Source organism: Symphodus melops (assembly GCF_947650265.1).
Source record: "Symphodus melops genome assembly, chromosome: 22".
NCBI lineage: Eukaryota > Metazoa > Chordata > Actinopteri > Labriformes > Labridae > Symphodus > Symphodus melops.
In genome coordinates, this window is record NC_136712.1 from 13,825,153 (window position 1) to 13,847,022 (window position 21,870).

The window sequence follows — 21,870 nt, forward strand, 5'->3', positions numbered from 1 at the left end:
AATGTAAAGCTTTGTTAGACCTTCCCCATTTTCCAGTTTAAATGGCAGGATATGCTAAGAAGCCTGAAGTCTGTACCTTTAAATTTAAGATAAAGACATCAAAATTATATCAATGTTATCATCAAACTCTCGTCAAAAAGTCAACTAGAAATACTTTAAAAAAAAAAAAAGAAGTGCAGAGTGAAAATGACCTGAAGGAACACCTCATGTAATGACCTAACTCATCCAATCGGTGACTTTGGCCTTCACTGCTGGGACCATGAGCCTGCCTTAGTCCGCCTCCCTGAGAAGACAGCCAATAACAGTCCTGCTTTTTTTGGCTTCTCTCTTCAGTTTATGTTTTTTTTGTGTGTACGTGTGTGGCTTATCCTGGTCTTTACTTGGAACTTAACGTTTTCATTTCAGTTTCTTCTGCACTGTCACTGTCTTTATTTTGTGTCGTACTTTTCTGTTCTTATTCTCCTCCTGCTGGTCTGGCCCTCAGATGAACAACCATACAAGTGTTTTTTTTTTTTTGCCATTTTACTCACAATAAACCCATGTTTTGTTTTGTTTTGGTTTGTTTTGTTTTTTGCAGTGAGAATGTTAAACATCCTCTGAATCTCTAACAAGACTTGACAGATTAATATAGTCTAGAAAGTCTGCCTTACTAAGCCCGACTCTACAAACACAACTTGTATGGTTTCTCGTCTGAGCGTTAAATTAAAAATATATATACTGTAGCTGCTTGTGTGTTTGTGAAAGATCCAATAAGACAGCAGCAGCCTGGGACCCAGGACTACTGGTATTCTCCTGATGTTTAGTGCTCTCTGCTAACTTCTCCTTCATTTGCTACCACAACTATACAGTATATGCATTGTGTTATAAAGATAAAGAACTGAACAGGGCAGTTAAGGTATATAGTATTTAAATCATTTTGTTATCTCTTGAATATTCTTATTAACAGAAGATGTAAGAAAGTCATTGCATGATGATAATGGTGATGATGATTCCTCCCTTACAACATGTTTCCCTTCAAACTGTAAATTATTCTGCTGACCTTTTTGTTTTTGCTCCTGGGAAATATTTCAGGGTTCATTTTTATTTTATGTTAGAATTATATGATAAAGTTGTTTTATTTTTTTTTGTGTTAAATTGGTCAGCAGAGGAAATGCGTTGCCCCCTACAGATAGCGACAGCGGGCTTTCAAATAAGATTGTAATAATAATATTAATGATGATAATAATATTAATGGTTGTTTTTTGTAAATGGTATTTTAAAAGTTATTTTTGTATACACAGTTGTTTGTTGCGTCACAAGTCCACTGCCATCCACCAAAACCTTCTCCTCCTCTCTTCTGACATCTCTCTTTGTCATTTCCAACCTTTTATTTTACAATGGTTTCGATGACCTTTTGCTCTTTGGATGTAAAACCTGCAGCAGTCATTGATGTCCTGCTCTGGACAAGAAGTGGCTAATTTCTCTCTTCTGCCCCCCGACTTGGTATTTCCTCTGGCTGTTTTCTTGCTTTCATCCCCCTCCCTGCGTCACACACTTGATTCTGCCTCTTTAATTTTTCAAAGGCTGTCACTTCTCACACATCTACGCGCCAGCTGATTGGTGCAGCATCTCTAACTTAATGGTGCGTCAAATAAAAAAACACGCCATCAAACCTGACTTGAAGTCGTAAAGAACTTCCTACCTTCTTTTCTCTTTATTTAGCACGTTAGCCATGCACACTAGCCTTGATCTCAGACAAGAGCCCACCTGTGCCTTTAAGAGAGAGCCCGCCCACTTTCCTTTCTTCCTATCTCCTCGAATCATAAATGACGGCTTGAGTGTGAGCGATGTGTTTCGCTGCTGCTTGCTCAATGGATCCTGTGGGACTCCCTTTCACCACCCCACAAACACCAACCCTCCTTCACACACACACACACACACACACACACACACACACACACACACACACACACACACACACACACACACACACACACACACACACACACACACACACACACACACACACACACACACACACACACACACACACACACACACACACACACACAAACAAACACACACCCAAAATGTTTGTATGTTGCAGAAATCAATCAGTAAAAATGAACCTTAAGTAAAACATGCCTCTTTGTTTTCATTAGTTTTGGGGAAATGTTACAAAGAAAGTGTGCAATATTTGTTAATGTGTCTGAACATACAGCAACTTTTACTTACCTTATAGAGCAGTGAAGTTGTTTTTAAACCCTTCTGTATTGTGTTGACAGCCACATCAAATTAAATATTTACATTTTTTCTGCAGGTATGATCCAATCATGTCAGTCAGTGTATATTTGTGTTGTTTCGTGTGTGTATGGTGAAAAGTCACAGTAGGAAATCCTTGCGCTCACCTGGAAGGTCTGCTAAAATTCAAGTATGCCTTCACGCACTATAATACTGTGATTAATTAATCATAGCAGGTGGTATACGCAGCGTCTTACAGAGACCTTGAGGGTTACATATTTGTATTCACTTTACACACACACCCAGGCACAGCAGGTGGGAGGACATACTGTGATTATTACCTCTGCTCACATGTAAGCAAAACTTGTTAATGAAAATGTATTCAGTACATTACTCTAGATTATGTCAAGTTTAAACGGTTCAGGGAGCTTTGAGCCTGTCCTTTTTTCTAGTTATTAATTCTACTGTAAGAGCGAACTTATTTTGACAGTGACACTCAAAATAACCAAATCCAAATGAGGAGAAAAACGCCATAACTTTAAAGTAATAATAAACAAACCTTATGCTTTATTTTACATATTCATAAATATGTGACAAATACTAAGATTCTTAAAATGTACTAATGCATTAAGCTATTTTATTGCACTTAAAAAACAATAACATAAATCAGTGGGGGAAAAAACAGATGGTACATAATGATTAGTTCATTTAAAAAAATCTTTATCTTTTTCAAGAAATGTGCTGGAGTAGCCAAATGACACAGAGGGGCTTGTTGAGTAGTAATCCAGAGATCTACAATGCCTCAAAAAAATACTTTTAATTAATAATAAAAAAAATAGTTCAAAAGCCAGATCTGACTTAGGCACAAATATGCAGTCAAAGATTTTTTTTTTTTTTTTTACTTAAGCAAACAAAGTTATTTTGTGACTTGCACACCTGATAATTAATGCAGTGTTCCCCACAGGGCACTACAACATGTAGCACAGTATGAATACACACTCTCTCTCTTTCTTGTGTTGTATAAATTAAGCCAGGTTGCAATCTTAACTGGGTCACCTCAGTTTTCCCATGGAGCAGTTTAACATGTTATGTAATAGCTTCAAAATACAGCCAATCAGTGTTGAGTGTATGAGCAGAACAAGCAGGAAGCCATCTAAAGACACTGAAACTGTGTCAGTTCTGTTTAAAAGTGCCCAGAGTACTATATACAGTGTTCTATATCCCACCAGTGTTTTTTATCTATATGACTTTTACAAATGCACTCTTTTTTGTTTTTTTTCTAAGCTGTTCTGATAAACACGCAGACATCAGATGACCACCTTAGCCCTGCGATATATGGTAATCTTGTCACAATGTTTACGACCAGTTGTGACTCTCTCTACAGCTCTCTAATCACGTATTCAGTATTCAGAATTCAGACTCTGCTGTGCTGACAGACCTCGTACTGAGAGCTCAGCCAATCAGACTGCAGAAAGAATGTTTTCATCTCAGTAATTTAAAGTGAAAAACAGATGCAGAAGGATTCACGACACTCTGTAATGATGTGGTTTGTGAGTGTCAAACTCGTTAGGAAGATGAGATGAAAGACAGCGAGTTTATCCCTTTGAACATTTCACTCTCATGAAATAAAACACTGCTTGATTCTTTCTATGATCTGTCAGTCAGTTGTAGACAGTGTTCAGCCTTTTCTGAGATACAGGTATGAGGAGGTAAAAGTCCTTTAAAAGCAGAAAGGACAAAAAGCAATATGAAATCAACCCTGTTCACCACTCTTCAAGATCATTTTCAGCCTAAAATGAAGCACTGTCTACTCTTCTCAGACAGCACAGTGCAGGTGTCAAGCCTCACATGATACACTAAGCTATTTAAACCCTTGCCAGAGTTGCCTGTCATTTTCTGCCTATCAATTGTAAGCTCAATTAAATTGTTTCAGCACTACATTAAACTTGGATTTTGTTGAGTGTCTAATGATTGATTTATCCAGTAGGTAAGTAGCAAAAGACAAAACACTTAAAGAGAAGAAGAGAATCTATCGAGACACTTGCATTGAAATCCTTTAATTGATATCAGCCTTGATCCTTGGTAAAACAACAATACAAAATGTAATTTGGCTTTAGAAGTTTATAATTAAGATTTCATAATTTCTGTTTTGTTAGGTTAAAAGTTGAGGTATGGTATTTGACTTTATTTAATTCAACTTGAATGTGAATTATTTTATTATTTAAATGATCACTTCATGTAATTGTTAATTGACATGAGACCAATCTGTATTAATGAGGGGTTTACTTATAATTTTTAACCAATGAAAAACAAAATTAATTCTTCTAAATCCCGCCCCAGTTTATTTTCTCTCATTGCCTGTCATTCAAGGCTAAGTCCCGCCCCCTCTGCTTGCTTGCACGTCGCTGAAAAAAAACAGCAGCGGCGGCAGTTGAGGAAAGAGTGTAAATAGAGAGAGAAGCCTCAAGATGGCTGACTCGCTGGGCTCCGTCCACCTCGCCGGAGCGGCTGCTGCGGTAGCCCCTGCGGTAGCCTCAGCTAAAAGCCCTCTCGTCAAGCCCACTGAGGCGAAGGGAGCCCTTGACAACCGCTCTCAGTCTTCCCGCGATTTCAACCCGCCGCCGCCCAAGAAGGTCCGAGTCGAGGAGAAGAGCGTGAAACCCAAGAAACTCAGCACGGACGGACGAGTGGGAGGCAACGGCAGCGTCAAAGATAAAGTCCAGCAGCCCACGAAGCAGCAGAGTTACGGCAGCAGCCCGGCTTCGTGGAGCTTCAGTCCGGTTAAGACGAGCAGCAACATCCCTTCGGTGCCTGCGATCGTCGGTGGATCCCAACCAACGACAAACACCCATAAAGTCTTCAAACAGAGCGATTTCTTCCTCCACAAAGCGCCTTCCTCCTCCAAACCCAAGAAACCCAATAAAGATAAACAGCGGGAGAAGGAGAAAGGAGGCGGAGAGGAGAAAAAGAAACATAAACTGTTGGTGACCTCCGGACACGGGAGTAATGTTAGTAACACCACCAACAACGATGTCAGCAGATATTCTGCGGTGAAGAGAGAAAATGGGGAGGTCATGTTGCCACCTAAAGGTAGGCCATTATTACGTGTTCTTTATTAATTTAAATTGAAGAGAAATTACAAAGTTTTATTTTTTTTTAGGAAAAAAACAGGATATAGTCATGCCCTTTTATAGTATACTTGGCTCCGTTTATATCCAGCCACTTTGGGACATGAACATGTGGCCCGAAGTGTGCAGTTGACTGCCTCCTAATTTGTCTGGACAGCCCCGTTTTCGGACTATTCACTCCTCAAAAGCACTTTAAAATCCTGCGTGGAATCGCTGCAATACTCGAGGGTTATTCTTGCTTTGGATTAAACGCAATAAACCAGGTTAACGTCGAGTTAAATGACTATAAAGTCCAGTTGAATCGATGTTTCCTCGGGGTTATGGCTGCCAGCTTTAGTCGCTTGTTCACCCGCTCGTGAACCCTCGAGCTCGTGAACAGCAGTTGTCGGCCGACCTGCTTGTTACATTGTAACCAGCTGCTCTCGTGCTGCTGTGCATCGTATTGAAAACAAAAATATTTTTTGATCAACAGTATTATAAAGTCGTATTTTGTACAGGGTATTAACGTGCTATAATCTCTCACGTTCGCGTAACGTTAGAGGTAAATCGTCAATTATACTGTAACGTCGATGCTCGTGCGTTTGTTGTTTCTTGTGGCTCTGGATGTTTTAAACTACACACTACTGTCATAACAACATGACAGCCGCCCGCCATTATAGGGCAAGTGTTGTTTTGGTAGAGCACCACGCCCCCCTCTGTAACCTCCGGCTGTATGGAAACAGACACGGAGCTCCACAGCTTGTTGTTACTCCATGTTCTACAGATGTACAAGCAGAACATGTGATGTTCTATTCATTCATTTAGACCTCCAAAGAACACGTTTTAATAGTAAAAGCGTTATCATTTTGCATATACGCAAATACACTCTGAGTTTACAATTTGATACACTCCATTATTACCTCAAGTGAAAAAAAATCTGAAAATATTAAATCAAAAGTGTTCAGTGAATATTTCATCTCTTAAAAACTCATAAGATGTAACTGAGGATTGTATCTCAATATTAATCGAGTATTGGTTTGACAGACTTTCTTGTTTTTTTAAAGCGCACTTTCTTTAGAAAATAGAAGAACTGACGAGTCAACACGTTAGCACTGATGCTAATTTGTGACTTTGTGCCCTAAAAAGTAAACATAATTATAAACACACACACACACACACACACACACAGTTAATTACAGTGCTGAGAAACAGGAGAGATCAGAGGACACGTTTTGTGGAGGCTGGGATCTTCTGCAGCAGGAAAAGAAAAAGCAAACATACATGTCAGGGATGATGGGCCAAGGTGAGGCAGGAATTTTGTTCAAGGGTCGAACTAAAAAAAACTGGAGAGTGGATGGAGTATGTTTGTAAGCAAGTTAATCCAGACGCTCATGCTAATGTTCAACCATTGAGATCTAAAAAAAAAAATCCTCTTCTATGTCCACAAAAAATGGCAAAACAAAGCATCCTCAATAACAGACCATAGATATGTTACTAGCTTAACTATATGATGTACACATAGAGGTTCTGCATCATAAAGTGTATGTTTTTATAAGCTTTGTGAAGGTGTTAGCTAAATGCTTGTGCATAATTTTTTACATAATTAAATTAAAGCAGTATACTTGATGGCTTATTGTTGTTTTGTCATCATGGATGTAAATAACATCAGGCCGTGAATACACATTTGTTCAATGATGTCAAAGTATTTTTTAATGTTATGACTCCATGGGGAACAATTATCAAATCGTGTGTGTGTGTGTGTGTGTGTGTGTGTGTGTGTGTGTGTGTGTGTGTGTGTGTGTGTGTGTGTGTGTGTGTGTGTGTGTGTGTGTGTGTGTGTGTGTGTGTGTGTGTGTGTGTGTGTGTGTGTGTGTGTGTGTGTGTGTGTGTGTGTGTGTGTGTGTGTGTGTGAGTGATGTCACCCTTTTCCAGTCGGGTAGTTTAAGCTCTGATCAGCCACAGTGAGAACAACAGGGCGAGATGTTTTGTTGGCCTGTAGCCTGAACACACTATCAGAAACACTCACAGACTTGTAAACAGACAGTGTTTGACGTGACTCAATGTTTTTTAGAGATTTGAAAACACACACAAGCGAATAAGGCAGAGCACAAGCATGGGATGTCAAAATAAAACTAATGAGCATCTTATTTATCAGCAGACATTAAAATAAAAACAGTTTTGTTCCTTTTAATAGTAAGATATTTAAATGTAACCACAGGAAGCATTAAACAACCTCCGTAGTTGCTGCTGTATTGCAAGCAGTGGGATTCATTGATTATGTTGACAAGTTTTAAATATTAGTAGGAGAAGTTATATGTGGAGCAGATTGAGAAGAAGCCGCCAAGAATACAGCGGAGGGACCTGCTCCTGACACCCACTGTATTGACCTTCAACCTCAGATTACTTTTACCAATTGTAGCTCTTTTTAACGTGATCATGCTGACATTAGAACGTGGTGTTATAACGTCAGCCGTTGAGCTTCTACTCTAAGGACGAGGGGGCGGAGGGGGACGCCTCTCTCCCATGTTTATCATTTGGACTAATCTTGTGCCACTCAGAGTTGGATATTGCCCCTTTAAATAATTCTAATTACGTGAACATATTGTGTTTTCTTCACAAGTCGTTTGTGTGATGAATTAATTTAACATAATTCAAGGCCGCGTTTGGGATAACCTATGATATGATTTGGCAGTGCTTATTGTTGCTCAGGTCTTTGATTTCTTTACCTTGCATTGATCGGAATTTGTCTTTTCCCATCTTTAAAGTGAGTGTTGCATACAAGTTGGAAGTTTGCATACTGTCCCTTCTGGCCCTCCACCTTTCAAAGTGCTCTCTCTCTCTCTCTTCTGTGATCATCCTTAAAACCACCTGCTGTGTCCCCCTTTCAAACTCGGTGGAAAACAGAACAAAAAAAAAAAGAAAGTTCAGTAATATGTTTCTGCTGCGTTTAAAAGTCAACTTTAGTGCTGTCTCACCCTGACAAACCATTGTGCATTGGTGTTTGAACTTGTGACCTTAAAACCCTGCGATGGTCTCTCTTCACCATTTAAGGGGGCAATCTGTTCTTCTCACATGCTGTGATTAAACCGTGTGTCAGCGTACGGGGCTAATTTATCGTCCGTTGCTTCAGAATTTAAAGTTGATGATTGTTATGCTCCGGCCTGGCTTGACATGTTTTTATAAATCTGGCAGCTGATCTGAGCGAGCCCTCCTTTATCGGCAGCTTCCTGTGGAGTTTCAAATGGATGTTTTGAAACGTGCTGTTTTTATTCCTCCAGCAGGCAGCTTACACGTCTGCTAATTTTACAGCATTGATTTAGCATCGTTCTTAACATGGTTTGTTAGCATTCCTGGCATAGCTCCATGTAACCACAGGCTATGAGGAGCATGACTACATGCATGTTAAGCAGTATAGAAACATAACTGCAGAATGCCACAGTATTAATGGAAACACAATCGTCACAAACAGTGTATCGATGTAGCCTCTAATTATCCCTCTGCTCCTTTTAAGCTTTTTTTTTTTTCCTTTTAAGCTTTCAAAGCATTTTATCTTTTGATCCTGCAAACAGCATGTCCAACCCCACTGTGCTCACTTCTTCCCACTCCCCACGTCCACAGGAAAGCGAACAGTCTGAGAACACAGCTTCCTTTTTAAAGACGAATCTGACTGAGTTCAAAGGAGAAACTTCTTTTGGAAAGGGAAAGAATGAGCAGGAGAATGAATGTGGGATAAATAAAAGAGGTCTTTTTTTAAACGTCTTTTATAAAAAAAAAAAAAAAAAGAATTTGAGAGAAAAATAAAGAATCAAAGGAGGAGATCTGTGAAGGATTTGATCAAATGAGAAAGGGAAGGTGTTTCTCAGCTCAGCAGGAGGACAAAGGGTTTTATTTAGACCAGTCCACCCTTACACACTTTCTTTTCAGGAAAAACACCTCTCCAACTCAAGTATTTGATTGTATGATATTGCTTTTTAAACTCTCATTCAGAGTAATTTGCAGTAAAGTGTAATGTTTGAGTGCACTCCAATTCCTCTGGTAATATTCCTCAGACAGTTCTGTTCAGCTGAGACACACTGGAAGAGGAAACGAACTGAGTCGGGAAGCAGAGGGTGGATTTTAAAACTTTAAAAACACGGAAGCAAGGAAGAGGCAGAACATGGCAGCAGAGCGGAGGGATACACGTGAAATATATCTCAATGAGATGCTGGTTTATGGTTAGGAGTGAAGTTGCTGCAGCCTGAAAGGTAATTACAGTGCTGAAAAACAGGAGAGATCAGATGTTTTGTGGAGGCTGGGATCTTCTGCAGCAGGAAAAGAAAAAAGCAAACATACATGTCAGGGATGATGGGCCAAGGTGAGGCAGGAATTGTGTTAAAGGGTCGAACTAAAAAAAACTGGAGAGTGGATGGAGTATGTTTGTAAGCGAGCTAATCCAGACGCTCATGCTAATGTTCAACCATTGAGATCTAAAAAAAAAAAAATAAATCCTCTTCTATGTCCGCAGAGCACTCCAACAAGGACAAGGCGAAGGGGAGAGAACCAGAGGAGAGGGAGAAGACGAAGGTCAAAGACGGAGAGGAGAAGAAGAAGCACAAAGTGATCAATGAGATCAAGCGGGAGAATGGAGACGTCAAGCAGCCCATTAAAGGTTGGTGGAAACCCATGCATACAGTCCAATTAAAAGATGTGTTACTTATTGAAGAGTTAGATTCATTAGGTGCCCATCGCTTTGTCTGCCAGTAGCTTCGAGAGTGAAATAAAAACTGGACTGACTCGCATGAATGAGGCTTTGGAGCAGATGTTTTTCTTCCACTTCTGAAGGAGTTAATCACTTGTAGAGATGTAATATGATGCGTTAACATTTCAGCCGGCACTTTACCAGATTAGGTGTTGAATTCAGTTCTGTCAAATAACGGCCATAGTAACCGTGGCGGTAATAATAGTTTGTGAAGTTTCAGTCCAATAACAAATGTGACGTCTAAGCAGCTCCGAGAAGTATAAAGGACAAATGTTAATGAATGTTATTTACTGCTAAAGAGTCCAGAAAGACGCGACATGTGAAACAATGCTTCTCCAGTACATTGTCCCAAATAGTTTTTCATCTAATTGAATTTTTAAGCAGATATTATTGGTAAAAATCGATGAAACTTGATTGACTTGATGCTCTTCATAGTGTTTAATTATATTTGGTTGACAGACAGGATCACTCACGTATTTGATATAAAACACAGAAGATCGTGTAATGTGGTTTTTTACATTTCAACGACTTTATTTGTACAGCACCGATTCGTAAGAAATGTTATTTCCAGACACTTTATAAAAGAGCATTACTAAAGACCCGACATGAATCCATCATAAGAAACATTTAGCACGTTTGAATATGGAGCAGAAAAGAAACTGGTCAGCATCGTGTGTTGGTGGTTGAATATGGAGGATTCAATCAGATGTGTTGCCATGATGATTAAACACAAGATGTTCAGGATATTTTTATAAGTGCACGCTGCTGCACATCAGAATTTAGCACTGACCCACTTTCACCGGCTGCTCTTCAGTCGGTCATCATTATGTTGTGAAGTAGTCGTGGCTCTGTACCACAGTGGGTGTTCATAACGTTAACACCATGAGCCATAAAAAGGCCTGCTTAATAAAGTGAGGGTGACAGCTCCAGTGTTGGTCACTAGTTTATGGTCATTGTCTCTTTGTGAATTTGATCGCTGGTGTTGGGTTGACCTTAAACGCAGCGCCGCTCCTCACAAGGAGGATTTGTGTTTCAGCTTCTTGTGTGGGCACAGTGAAGTGGATGTGGTAGCTTTGTTTCTAACAGAAGGAGCTGATCGGCCTGTCATTATAAGGCATAATGTCCATAAGGTTATTGACCTCTCTCTCTCTCTCACACACACACACACACACACACACACACACACACACACACACACACACACACACACACACACACACACACACACACACACACACACACACACACACACACACACACTCACTGTTGTTCCCAGTGTTTAGCCTTTTCTTTAATATGTCAATTATCCTGTGTCCTTTTTTGTCTGCATGTTTCCCTGTCCTGCGCTTATTCTTCTAGGGATCTTTATCTATAATGTGATTCTTTACTATCAAAGTAAGAGTATGAATAACGCAGAAAATACTGAAGTAGTTAACACTAAAACAATTTGATTCATCATTTCAATTGATTTAACTAGAATAAGGAAATAATCTGAGGCAGAATCAACTTTTTCCATCATGTGACATCGTCTCAATTCTCCAATGTTTTTTAATAGTCACACACTTTGCTGATGTAAGCTCAGGTGAATCCACCTGCAGGGCGTTTCTGACTGTCACACCTCCCACGGTGCCTTTGTGCAGCCTGCAGGCTCGTCAGTGAGGAGCTTCCCTTCACTCATGTTCTGCTTGAGGTGGTGAAGTGTTAGAAACGTCTCCCTGCAGCCTGCCCTGGGATCCTTTCACCCACACCCCATGGGTGTCCTTCCTAGAGCCCCATTTTGCGGCATTTCCAAAGACTCATCCTGAGAAAGATTCCCAAATAACCGACCTGTACCGTCCTACTTTTTGGTACCCTTTCTGTTGGGGTGCCAAGAATATCAGGCCGACCTTAAAAGGTGGAGCTAAACAATGCTGTCCATTGACACACAGCCTTTACTGAAACAAAGCTTGGTTGAGTTTTTATAATAAAGAGTCGCATGTCAGTGACAGAGTAGATGAACTGCTGGATGTCTTCCGGCGTTGCTTTTGTTTGTGTCACGTTTTTCCCCTTTGTTGAATTAATTAGTTAGCTGTTAGCTGCTAACATGTGACGCAATTACGCAGCTGACGTGGCTATCGGCATCCGGCTTACATGCAGCCTACCAAATAGGCCACGAGTGGCTGTGGAAACACAAACAGGATCAGGCTTTACCAAAAACCAAACCGTACCGATCCAAAGTGTGTAATCCATTATAATCACAGAAGTTAAACAAGTCCTTCTGGCTGTCATGGAGGTCTGTTTTTACACTTTATGACTACCATGATGCACGCCAGTGTCAACAGACCATTGGTTGAATCATTTGTTATCAGAATAGTTTTTTGTGGTTAATTGTTGGCCTTCTTGGGCCTTTTATTGTAGAGAGACAGGACTCTGGATAGAGTCAGAAAAAGAAAGGAGCCACAGGCGGGATTCGAACCTGAGATGCCCGTTTTAAAGGACAAAACCCTCTGCACATGGGAGGCACGTGTACAACAAGGCTCCCGGTGACCCCTGCTATCACCATCTAAAAAGAATTTAAATGTTGTATATTGAAGAATTCCATTCAGTTTAGACAGAAGCCCCATGTATTACACTCAACAACTTCACTTCACAATATATGTACGCTATAAACAGTAAGTTATACTGAAGGTAAAATCCTCCACATTTACGTCCAATAAAATATTGTACAGATATTTAAACCTTAAATTACAAAAAATGGACAAAACAGTCTTTCAATCATTTCTATACAAAACCTGAAGTGAAGTGTCGGCCTGCAGGAAGCCGTGCGCTGCTGCTTTTACCAGACAGTGTTCTCTTTAATGAATGAGTGAATTATTCTGTGACATAATGTTCGTCTGCCTCTGCTCAATAGCTGTTTTTGACTGACACACACACACACACACACACACACACACACACACACACTCCGTCACATTGTCACCCGTGGCTCCACACTAAATTTACAGATGGGAAGTTTAGTTCAACCTTTCAGTGTTTGCGGTTCCTGGGAAGTTGACCTGACGCAGAAGGACAGGGTGATAAAATAAACGGTATGTCGTGAGTCTAAGTCAAGGTGGGCCATTGAATCTGAGTGTCGGAGAAGCGAACCACTAAAGAACATGTTCATTTTTTGGTTCCCGTATTTAATCAGTTTGTGATGGCAGAGAAAAGGAGGGAAAGTTAGAAATGTAATCAGTGAAAGAGCGTTTATGTTTACAACTGAAAAGAGAGAGACAGCCAGAGGAAACGTGTATTGGAAATCAATAAGCTGCAAACAGCTCCACTGACAGTGAGGCTGCTTTACTATCTGTGTGTGTAAGCATGACATAGTGCAATATACACTTTTATCTGTTGTCATTTCAACGTTGACGTATTCAACACATTCATCACACACTAGTTCTTCATATCAGTACGTGCGTGGACTGATCTGACCTTTAAAGGATCTTGACTGTCGGGCCAAGTGGACCATTTTCATTTTAAAGCGAGATCCCAGTTTGACCTCCTTTATTGCTAATATTTTTGCAATGCATATCCCCACTATGACACAAGTTCACTAATGTTAAATCTAGTGTCATCGATGTGCATGTCCAGACAGAGTGGTCAGGTGTTGATTTAGTGTGAGAGAGGCTCTAATTGTTCCCCAGGCTCCTCATGTTTAGTATAACACAGGAGTCTCAGACAAACCAAAAAAAACAAGTTGACATTTTAGGCTGGAGTTCAAAGGAAACGAGGGTTCTGAAGTTGTCATCTCAGGCATCCTTTCAGAACTACAAGTCGAAGCCCCCCTCCTGACACGTTTTAAGACTAACTGATCCAGAAAGAAGCAGTTAGCTGCAGCTCCACTTTTGACAAGCTATAGTGGAATCCAACCTGTGAGATTCTCGTTTTTTTTTACCTCAAAACTACAGTATGCTTTTCTCAATTTCTTTCAGAATAACACAATTCATTGGACAGATCAGACCAAACAGTGTCTAATGTTGTAAAAAGTATTTGATGGCTTCACATGGAAAGAAAATGTAGTGTTTAAGAACATCCGCAACTCATAAACTTCCTTCCCTTTAGCTCATCTTTGCCCACTCTGCTCCACAATCTGATCCTGAAAAAAAGCGGTCATAGGTGGAGATCATCTGTCATATAGGGAGGAGTAGTAATTCAGGCGTCTTTATTGAGGCTTTATTTAACTATTAAAAAATACTGTCTTTGCAGTGATACTGTTGTATGGCCGTCAGGTGAATTGCCTCACGCGTTATATATAGCTACAAGTCATATATACTATACATTTTATAAATGTTTTTTTTTATTGCCCACTATTCATAAACCGTTCAAAAGTAGATGTTCACTATCTGTGTTGCCTGGGTCCGATTGTTCCTCCAAAGCTCCAGCCATGTCATTTTATTTGCGTTCTCAACGTCCTCCTCAGTCCGCTCCGCTTACAGTACAAACTACAAACTCATCACACACTCCCGGTCTTCACCTGCACAACCAGAGGCCGCTTTTCACACACTTCTATCCGTCCTCGGAGCTCTCACAGGCGGACAAACTCATCACACACTCCTGCTCTCAGGCAGTGTCTGCAGAGACTGTCGTTTGTAGGATGGAGGATGAGACACGCGTGTGCATCGCTCCGCTGCAGGAACACAAGAAGCTCACACAGATCAGGCAGCATGGAGGAATATTTTCTTCCTAAAAGTTTTTCTAAGTTTGTGTTTTGCTCTTCTAATATTTATGAGCGTTACAGGGTTTGTATAAAAAAAATCTATTGAAATTGTAAGAAGAAGAAGATAACTTTAATGTCATCTTTTATTCCCCTCCAAAACAAGATTATTTCCAATCTCTCTATCTAAATGTAATCAAGCAGGGACATGTACACTTTTATCTGTTTATTTCATTTCAGCGTTGCAGTATTCAACACATTTATCACACACTAGTTCTTCATATCTGTGTGTACAGAGAGAGAGAATAAGGGGAGGGGCTGAAGAGATATTACTGCAAAAACCTTCTTGCTGTTACTGTGTAACACACACACACACACACACACACACACACACACACACACACACACACACACACACACACACACTGCTGTTTTCATTTCTACCTTATCTGACATTGAACGTGCTTTGGGTACAAACTTGTGTTTGTGTGTGTGAATGAGATAATGGCTGATATTTGACTTCATGGATAGCCTCTATCAAAGTGACTCACATGTGTACACACACACACACACACACACACACACACACACTCTTAGTCTCTTTGTTTACACACCGCAGGGTAGTAGGGATGTAACGATTCACCAAACTCACGATACGATGCTCTCTTGATTGATTTTACAAAATGTAACTGTTGATAAATGATGACTGAAAAAGACGCATGTCGGTGTAGTTTAGTGAGTTTCTTTCTCACAACAAGAGGAGGTGATCGGAGCTTCTCATTGTGGTGTCGATTAAATGCTGCATCGTTTTCTTGCAATATTTACACACAGTTCTTTGTCTCGTCTGTTCTGTTCTCACCTCTTTCATTTTCTTTCTTGGGGAAGCCAAAATGCTTCGACACCTCAGATTTTGAAAGACAATTGAACATCCTCAATTTCAAAGTATTGCTCTGCCGCTGCTCCCGACGCTCACCATATTACTGCCATAATACAACTCTCTATCCTAATCAACACACAGACAAATGCGTATGGTTATTTTTCTGAACTGTCAGAACGGATTGTTTTACTCTGAATATAAACAGGATATTTAAATGTTGTCCCAGTGTCTGACTTCCCGTCCAGCTTCTTCTTTTCCTTGTTGAATAAAAGCGTCGTGTTCGGGCATCCGGCAAAAATAGGCGCCTTGCGTATTTGTTGCGGGAGGGCTCCAGACCCAGTGGAAGCACACACATGAAATAAAATCAAACCTATCACGAACGCACATGTGGTGGAATTGAGCTGTAGGTTTCTGAGCACAAACAATGAAATGACTTAATGACAGTCTCCCGTTGCGGCGCTCGGAGTGGGCAGTTCTACTGTTAAAGTAGGTTATTCATGATCTGAGCAGCAGCAAACACGAGCCTTTATAAACGCTTTGTTTGTCGTCTTTTGCACCTGAACTTTTATTTCTGTCGTCCTTTTTGTTTAACGTCATATTTTTATTATTATTTTTAAAAATGCAAAACGATCAGCGATTTACACATTGTTTTTTCTAACCGATTTATTATTTAATGAACGAGTTCTCCCTTAGTAGAAGGGAAGCAGCCAGCAACACATTAGCAAGTAGATGTGAAGAGTCTTTGTCTCGCCATGGCATACGGTATCATCTCTGTTTAGATAAAAGAACTCAAGCTTGTTTCCTCTTCAACTCCGCTGCACTCAAGGGATTTCCATTTAGGACACTTGAATTTATTTTATGTATTCATTCTGGGAGATATGAACCATCTGGGGAAAACTATGAGTCATCTGTCGACAACTACTTAAAATACTTAGGACTCATTGTTTTCTCTTCTATTGCCTTTTAAACAGGGAATAAATCCCTTTGTTTTAATTATATGAAAAAATAAATAATGCAAAAATTTGAGTGAGCTCTTGTTCTGTGTATTACTTTATTTCCTCATACATATTTATCACTGGAAGCTTTATTTTCAGCTTTCTTCAAAAATGATGACACAAGGTGTTGCACCAGAAAGTAACACGAAAGTTTTAATTCTCACTGCTAGGCTTTGAAAAGGGTTCACATTGTTTTGATCCATCAACACATCTGTCAGCAAACTTTAATAGATTTTTTCTAGAAAGCTTTCAGTGACATTTTCATATTTTTGAGTTGATCTCTTAAGATAGTCCAGTCTTTTTAGAATGAATATTAACTTTCTTCTAACGATTCTTTCTTTCTTTCTTTCTTTTTTTGTCTAGTTGAAAAAGAAAAAGCCAAGATCAACTCAGAGGAGCTGCAAATCAAAAAAGTCAAGAAAAAAAAGAAGAAGAAACACAAAGAGGTGGAGAAGCACAAACATGTGAAAATGTACCACCGCTCCTGCCAGACCACATGTGCCGGTCTGCTTCTTTGCCCTCCATCCTCTCCACCTCCCAACAACTCCCCCCTGTCTCCATTCAAGTCCCCTCTCCCCATTTTCACCCCGCCTCACAACAAAACCCACCTCCTGCCTTCCTCTCCCCCTCTGGCCTCCAAAGCGCTCTTCGGATCCTCGCTCCACGACTCGACGTCATGCATCAAGACTCCACAACCCTCGCCGACGAAACACCAGCCACAGAGTGTGTATCCGGGCATTGCAGGCCTGGAGTTCGCTTCGTACATTCACATAGAGAGCCAGCCTAACGGAGGAGCCCTGGTGGCTCACGCCTACACCTCTCAGCTCTCCTCTCTCTCCGCTGGACAGAGGCAGAGATTCGCCCAGGAGTTTGTCACCTTATCTTTCAGCGAGGACCCATCCCAGGTATGACATGCTTATGAATCAGACTGGGGTTTGCCTTCAATGCCGTTGCTGTATAAAAGATGCAATATAATAAATGTTTTCCAGGCAGCTCATTACGTCATGGGGATTGTCCATGGAGAGGCGGGATACCTACCAGACTTTTTGGATTACTTCTCAACCAAGTTTCCCTCAGCTCCTGTTAAAATTGAGATACTGGGGAAGAAGGACATAGAAACCACCACCATGACTAACTTCTACTCTCAGGTCAGTCGAATAAATCCCATGCACACACGCAGAAAGATGAATATTTGTGTGGAGCTTTAAGGGTGACTGTTCACAAGGCTGCTACAACCAGTCAATGTAAAAAAAAAAAAAAAGTGATTACACAGGGTTTGTCTTTTCAACAATTCAGCTGGGAAAGTCAAAGAACACCGAGCAGATGGTGAGCTACCAGACAGCACTGCAAAAAAAAAAAAGGAAGAAAGTCTGGAGTCCAAAATAGCTGAGACCAAGTGATTCTATAAAGGGATACCAGCATGAGGGAAAAAAATCCACATTTACTGATGACACTCAATGTCTGTAGACTGCAGCTCCCACAGAATGATGTGTACCTGGGTGGTGGAGTTCGCAGCTTGGGGGGGGGGGGGGTTACTCTGAGCATACACCTTTATACTCGGCTTGTCGTTATATCAAAAGTTTTTATTCACTCTAAATTGATTTACTTTTCGCAACAAACCACTTTAATATGATAGACGGATGGATGGATGTACTTTATTGATCCCAAGCTGGGAAATTGTGGCGTTACAGCAGCAGGACATCAAACCCACTATAGTAACCATAAATAAACTTGAGCTGCCCGCCCAGGTATCGTCTATCTGTGGGAAAAACTGCACATGGATTCTGGACGGGAGTGTGCAGTAAAGTCAAACGTCATTTATTTGGACGAGAGCCAGGACAGTTGCATTGGATGAGCCAATCAGGCAATCCTGGAAATGTTTACAGTAAACATGTTGATACTTTCTAAAAGTTAAAAAACAAAAAAAATGTTTTCTTTGTTTTCGCAGCGGTGCAAAAAATTACAATTTGCTGCAATGTCGCCCCCTAACTAAAGAAGAAAACATGAAGCTTATAATTTTGCCATCCAACCAATCAGCAGACTTTGTTTACCAAACCTACTAGCATAAATTAGTAGCAATAATTAGCATTATTCACAAGCAAGCCTACTTTTAAAACTTGTACTACTCTATAGACTGTTTCATTTGATTGAACATCCGACTAAGTAGCAGCACAGCCATCCATTCACACAGGAGGATCACTGTTATGTAATCATCGTGCAGACAGTTTCCTGATCTGTGCAGGTCACATGATAAAGTGAGAGTACCATGAAGTCATGACTAAAGGCAGGGTCGGTAATTTTCAAATACGAGAATGATTTTTGGAAGTATTATTCCCTCTGTGCTGTCTTCACCCACCTTCCCCTCTGGGCTCCCTAATGCCACGCCCCTCACTTACATGCACTAGCACCACTGAGTGTGCGCTTGTGCATGCATCAGGCAGAGAACGAACAGGAAGGCATGATTGGTTCATAAAACTTGTACCGAGTGCAGACATTGGTTGACGTTTTTAGAGCGTATTAATTATTCATTTCTCTCAGGACCTAAAGACAATTTCAAAAAAAGTGTTTCTGGAGAAAATGACCAACCCTGCCTTAAAGGGAGAATAAAAATGCAACTTGTGTCAAGACAGAAATCTCTATGAGGAAAACATTGGATCACTGCTGCGTGTAGATGAAAAGTTGTTAAGCCCTCAACCAACTGGTTGAAGCATCTGCCTCCACATGTCCAGCGTTAGCTAGCTTTTGGCGTTTTTACAAAATGTCTGATTTCGTGCAGGAAAAATAGACTGAGTTTTGCACAGGTGGTGACAGCTGTCATTGTCATGCTACTTTAAGTTACACGGCAAAGTTTTAGCACGGGTTAAACGGTGGTAGAAGAGGAAACCTATAAAAAGTGAGAGAAGAGGGCGAACAGAGAAAGAAAGAACAAGATGAGGTTGAAATGAGGGATGCATCATTTGGAATTGGTATTAGCCTAGAGCTGGGCGATATATCGAGTTTTTAATAAATATCGATATATTTATTCACGCGATATAGAGTAGGACTATATCGTAATATCGATATAATTCACGTAACATTAAAAGTTTCATCCGTAGAGTCGCCAGTATGCCTTTTTCCATCCGTCTCTCTTAACCCCGCCCCGCCTCTCTCCCGCTCTGTCCCTCTAAGTGACACTAAACCCCGCCCCCGCTCCCTCACAACAACAAGACATCATGGAGGCAGACAGAGACGAGAGTAACGCAACCGAAGAGGAGTTGGTCAGTAAAAAGAAAAGCACCGGCTCTATAATTTGGAGATGGTTCGGGTTTAAAATATCGGATGAGCAGCAATGACTCGTGCTGTGCCTTATGAAAGGTGAAAAGTGGGGCGAGATAACCAGGGCAGTAGCCTACCATATTGCTAAGGACATTGTCCCCGTTGCAACGGTGGAACAAGACGGCTTTAAACGGCTACTAAAAGCCATGGACCCAAGGTACTAGTTGCCCAGTCGCAGTTACTTTGCAAGAGAACTTTTGCCGAAAATGTACACTGAAGTCAGAGAGACCCTTTCCGTCCGGCTAGCTAACGTGTCTCACTTTGCGCTGACCACCGACATGTGGTCTAGCAGGACCTGCGAGCCGTATATGAGTTTGACGGTACATTTTATGGAGGAGTGGGAAATGAAGAGTGCCTGTCTCCAAACCAGCTATTTCCCACAAGATCACACTGGAGAGTTTTATATGAAGATGCAAAGATATATGTACAGGGCTGCGCCCAAATTAAGAAAGAAATCAGTACCTGTGTGGAAAATTATTTTTTGAGAGCAAGGAGTTATTTTATTCTGTCTGCTCTGTTTACATTATTTGCATAGCTATACAGAAAACATTTATGATGTATTTTATTTGAAGGAGTAATTTATTTTATAGTAATTTGTATTTCACAAACAGGTCATTTATTCTGTATTATTTCATTATTGTGCAGCTGACTGTGAATAAAAATGTCTGTGACTTGACATTTGGGCTATGTTGACTTGACTTAAAACTCATATTGTTTATATTTTTTAACAGAAGAAAATATCGAGATATATATCGAATATCGTGGTTCAGCAAAAAAAAATCGAGATATATATTTTGGTCCATATCGCCCAGCCCTATATTAGCCAAGATATTCTTCTAACATTTGTGCATCCATCATTGATACAGGATAATAATAATAATACATTATTTTGATACACTATAGTGCTTTGCAACAAAGGTGAAGAAAGGTAGCCAGAAGATGGGGAAAAAAAGAGGTGAAATTATAGACTGTGAAAAGTTTTCACTTCAATAGTAACAAAACCTTTTCAGTACACTCGAAATACAAGAAAGGCGTGTGTGTGTGTGCGTGCGTTCTCCTCTGAGCACAGCAACACAGCCACACCTCTTGATTTATGGTTGTCCCATCATGTCTGTAGGTCCCTAATGAAAAGCCTTTTGTTGCCTCAAACCTCCTGAGTGGCTTTATGTCTTTTTCGATGTGAGCTCAGGCAGCACCAGCCACCACAGTGTGTGTGTGTGTGTGTGTGCGCGTGTGTGTGTGTGTGTGTGTGTGTTACTGCAGGGGATTGAGCAGCTTATGGTCTCTATCAATCGCTCACCGTCTGGCTATTTCTCCATGTAATGAAATATTCATAAGACATGTCAGTGTGTTTTTTTTTTTCTCAACTCTGGCCAGCTCTGCTACAACAAGCACACATCCTTTATCTGTTAAAATGTCTGCTTAAATTCACCAAATTATTATTAATTACACTTGTACACAGGTTCATGTTTTCATTGAGTGTGTACACGACTACAAAACCCGTGCGTCTGCTGTGCTGTCTCTTTAAGAGTAGTGTTCCTCGCAGGGCTAACGTCATTGTCCACTGGTCTTGTAAAATGTTTTCCCCTCCCTACCCGTTCTTAGCAGTGACCTTGGGAGGTAGGCGTAGAGTCCACAGTCACAGAAACACACACACCAGGCGCACTGATGTATAAAGCACAGGTGTGTACACACACGCAGGCACACACACACACAGGCACACACACACACACTTTGCCTCTCTCTATCCCCTTTCATTGTACGTCTCCCTCTGTGTTCTCTCTTCCCTTTTTAACCCTTCACTCGTTCTGCCTGTGGTTGATGCAGCTTGTTGTGTGTTTTGCGTGTTCCTCGAGATTTTCACTCACACACTACTCCACAAGTTCCTTGAATACTTCATTTGTTATAAAAAAAAAAAAAAAAAGAGCAGAGGATTTGACTGCAGG

General features: G+C 40.6%; 1 protein-coding gene across 1 annotated transcript in view; it reads left to right on the forward strand.

Moving 5' to 3' along the window:
* Positions 1–4,649: 4,649 nt before the first annotated feature.
* Positions 4,650–21,870, forward strand: part of LOC306817720 (lysine-specific demethylase RSBN1L-like) — a 34,491-nt gene continuing 17,270 nt past the window's right edge. The window contains exons 1-5 of the mRNA XM_079334830.1: positions 4,650–4,907; positions 4,956–5,310; positions 9,832–9,975; positions 16,973–17,514; positions 17,599–17,757. Coding sequence (XP_079190956.1) covers positions 4,689–4,907; positions 4,956–5,310; positions 9,832–9,975; positions 16,973–17,514; positions 17,599–17,757 — 1,419 coding nt within the window. The 5' untranslated portion in view covers positions 4,650–4,688. The remainder of the gene's footprint in view (positions 4,908–4,955; positions 5,311–9,831; positions 9,976–16,972; positions 17,515–17,598; positions 17,758–21,870) is intronic.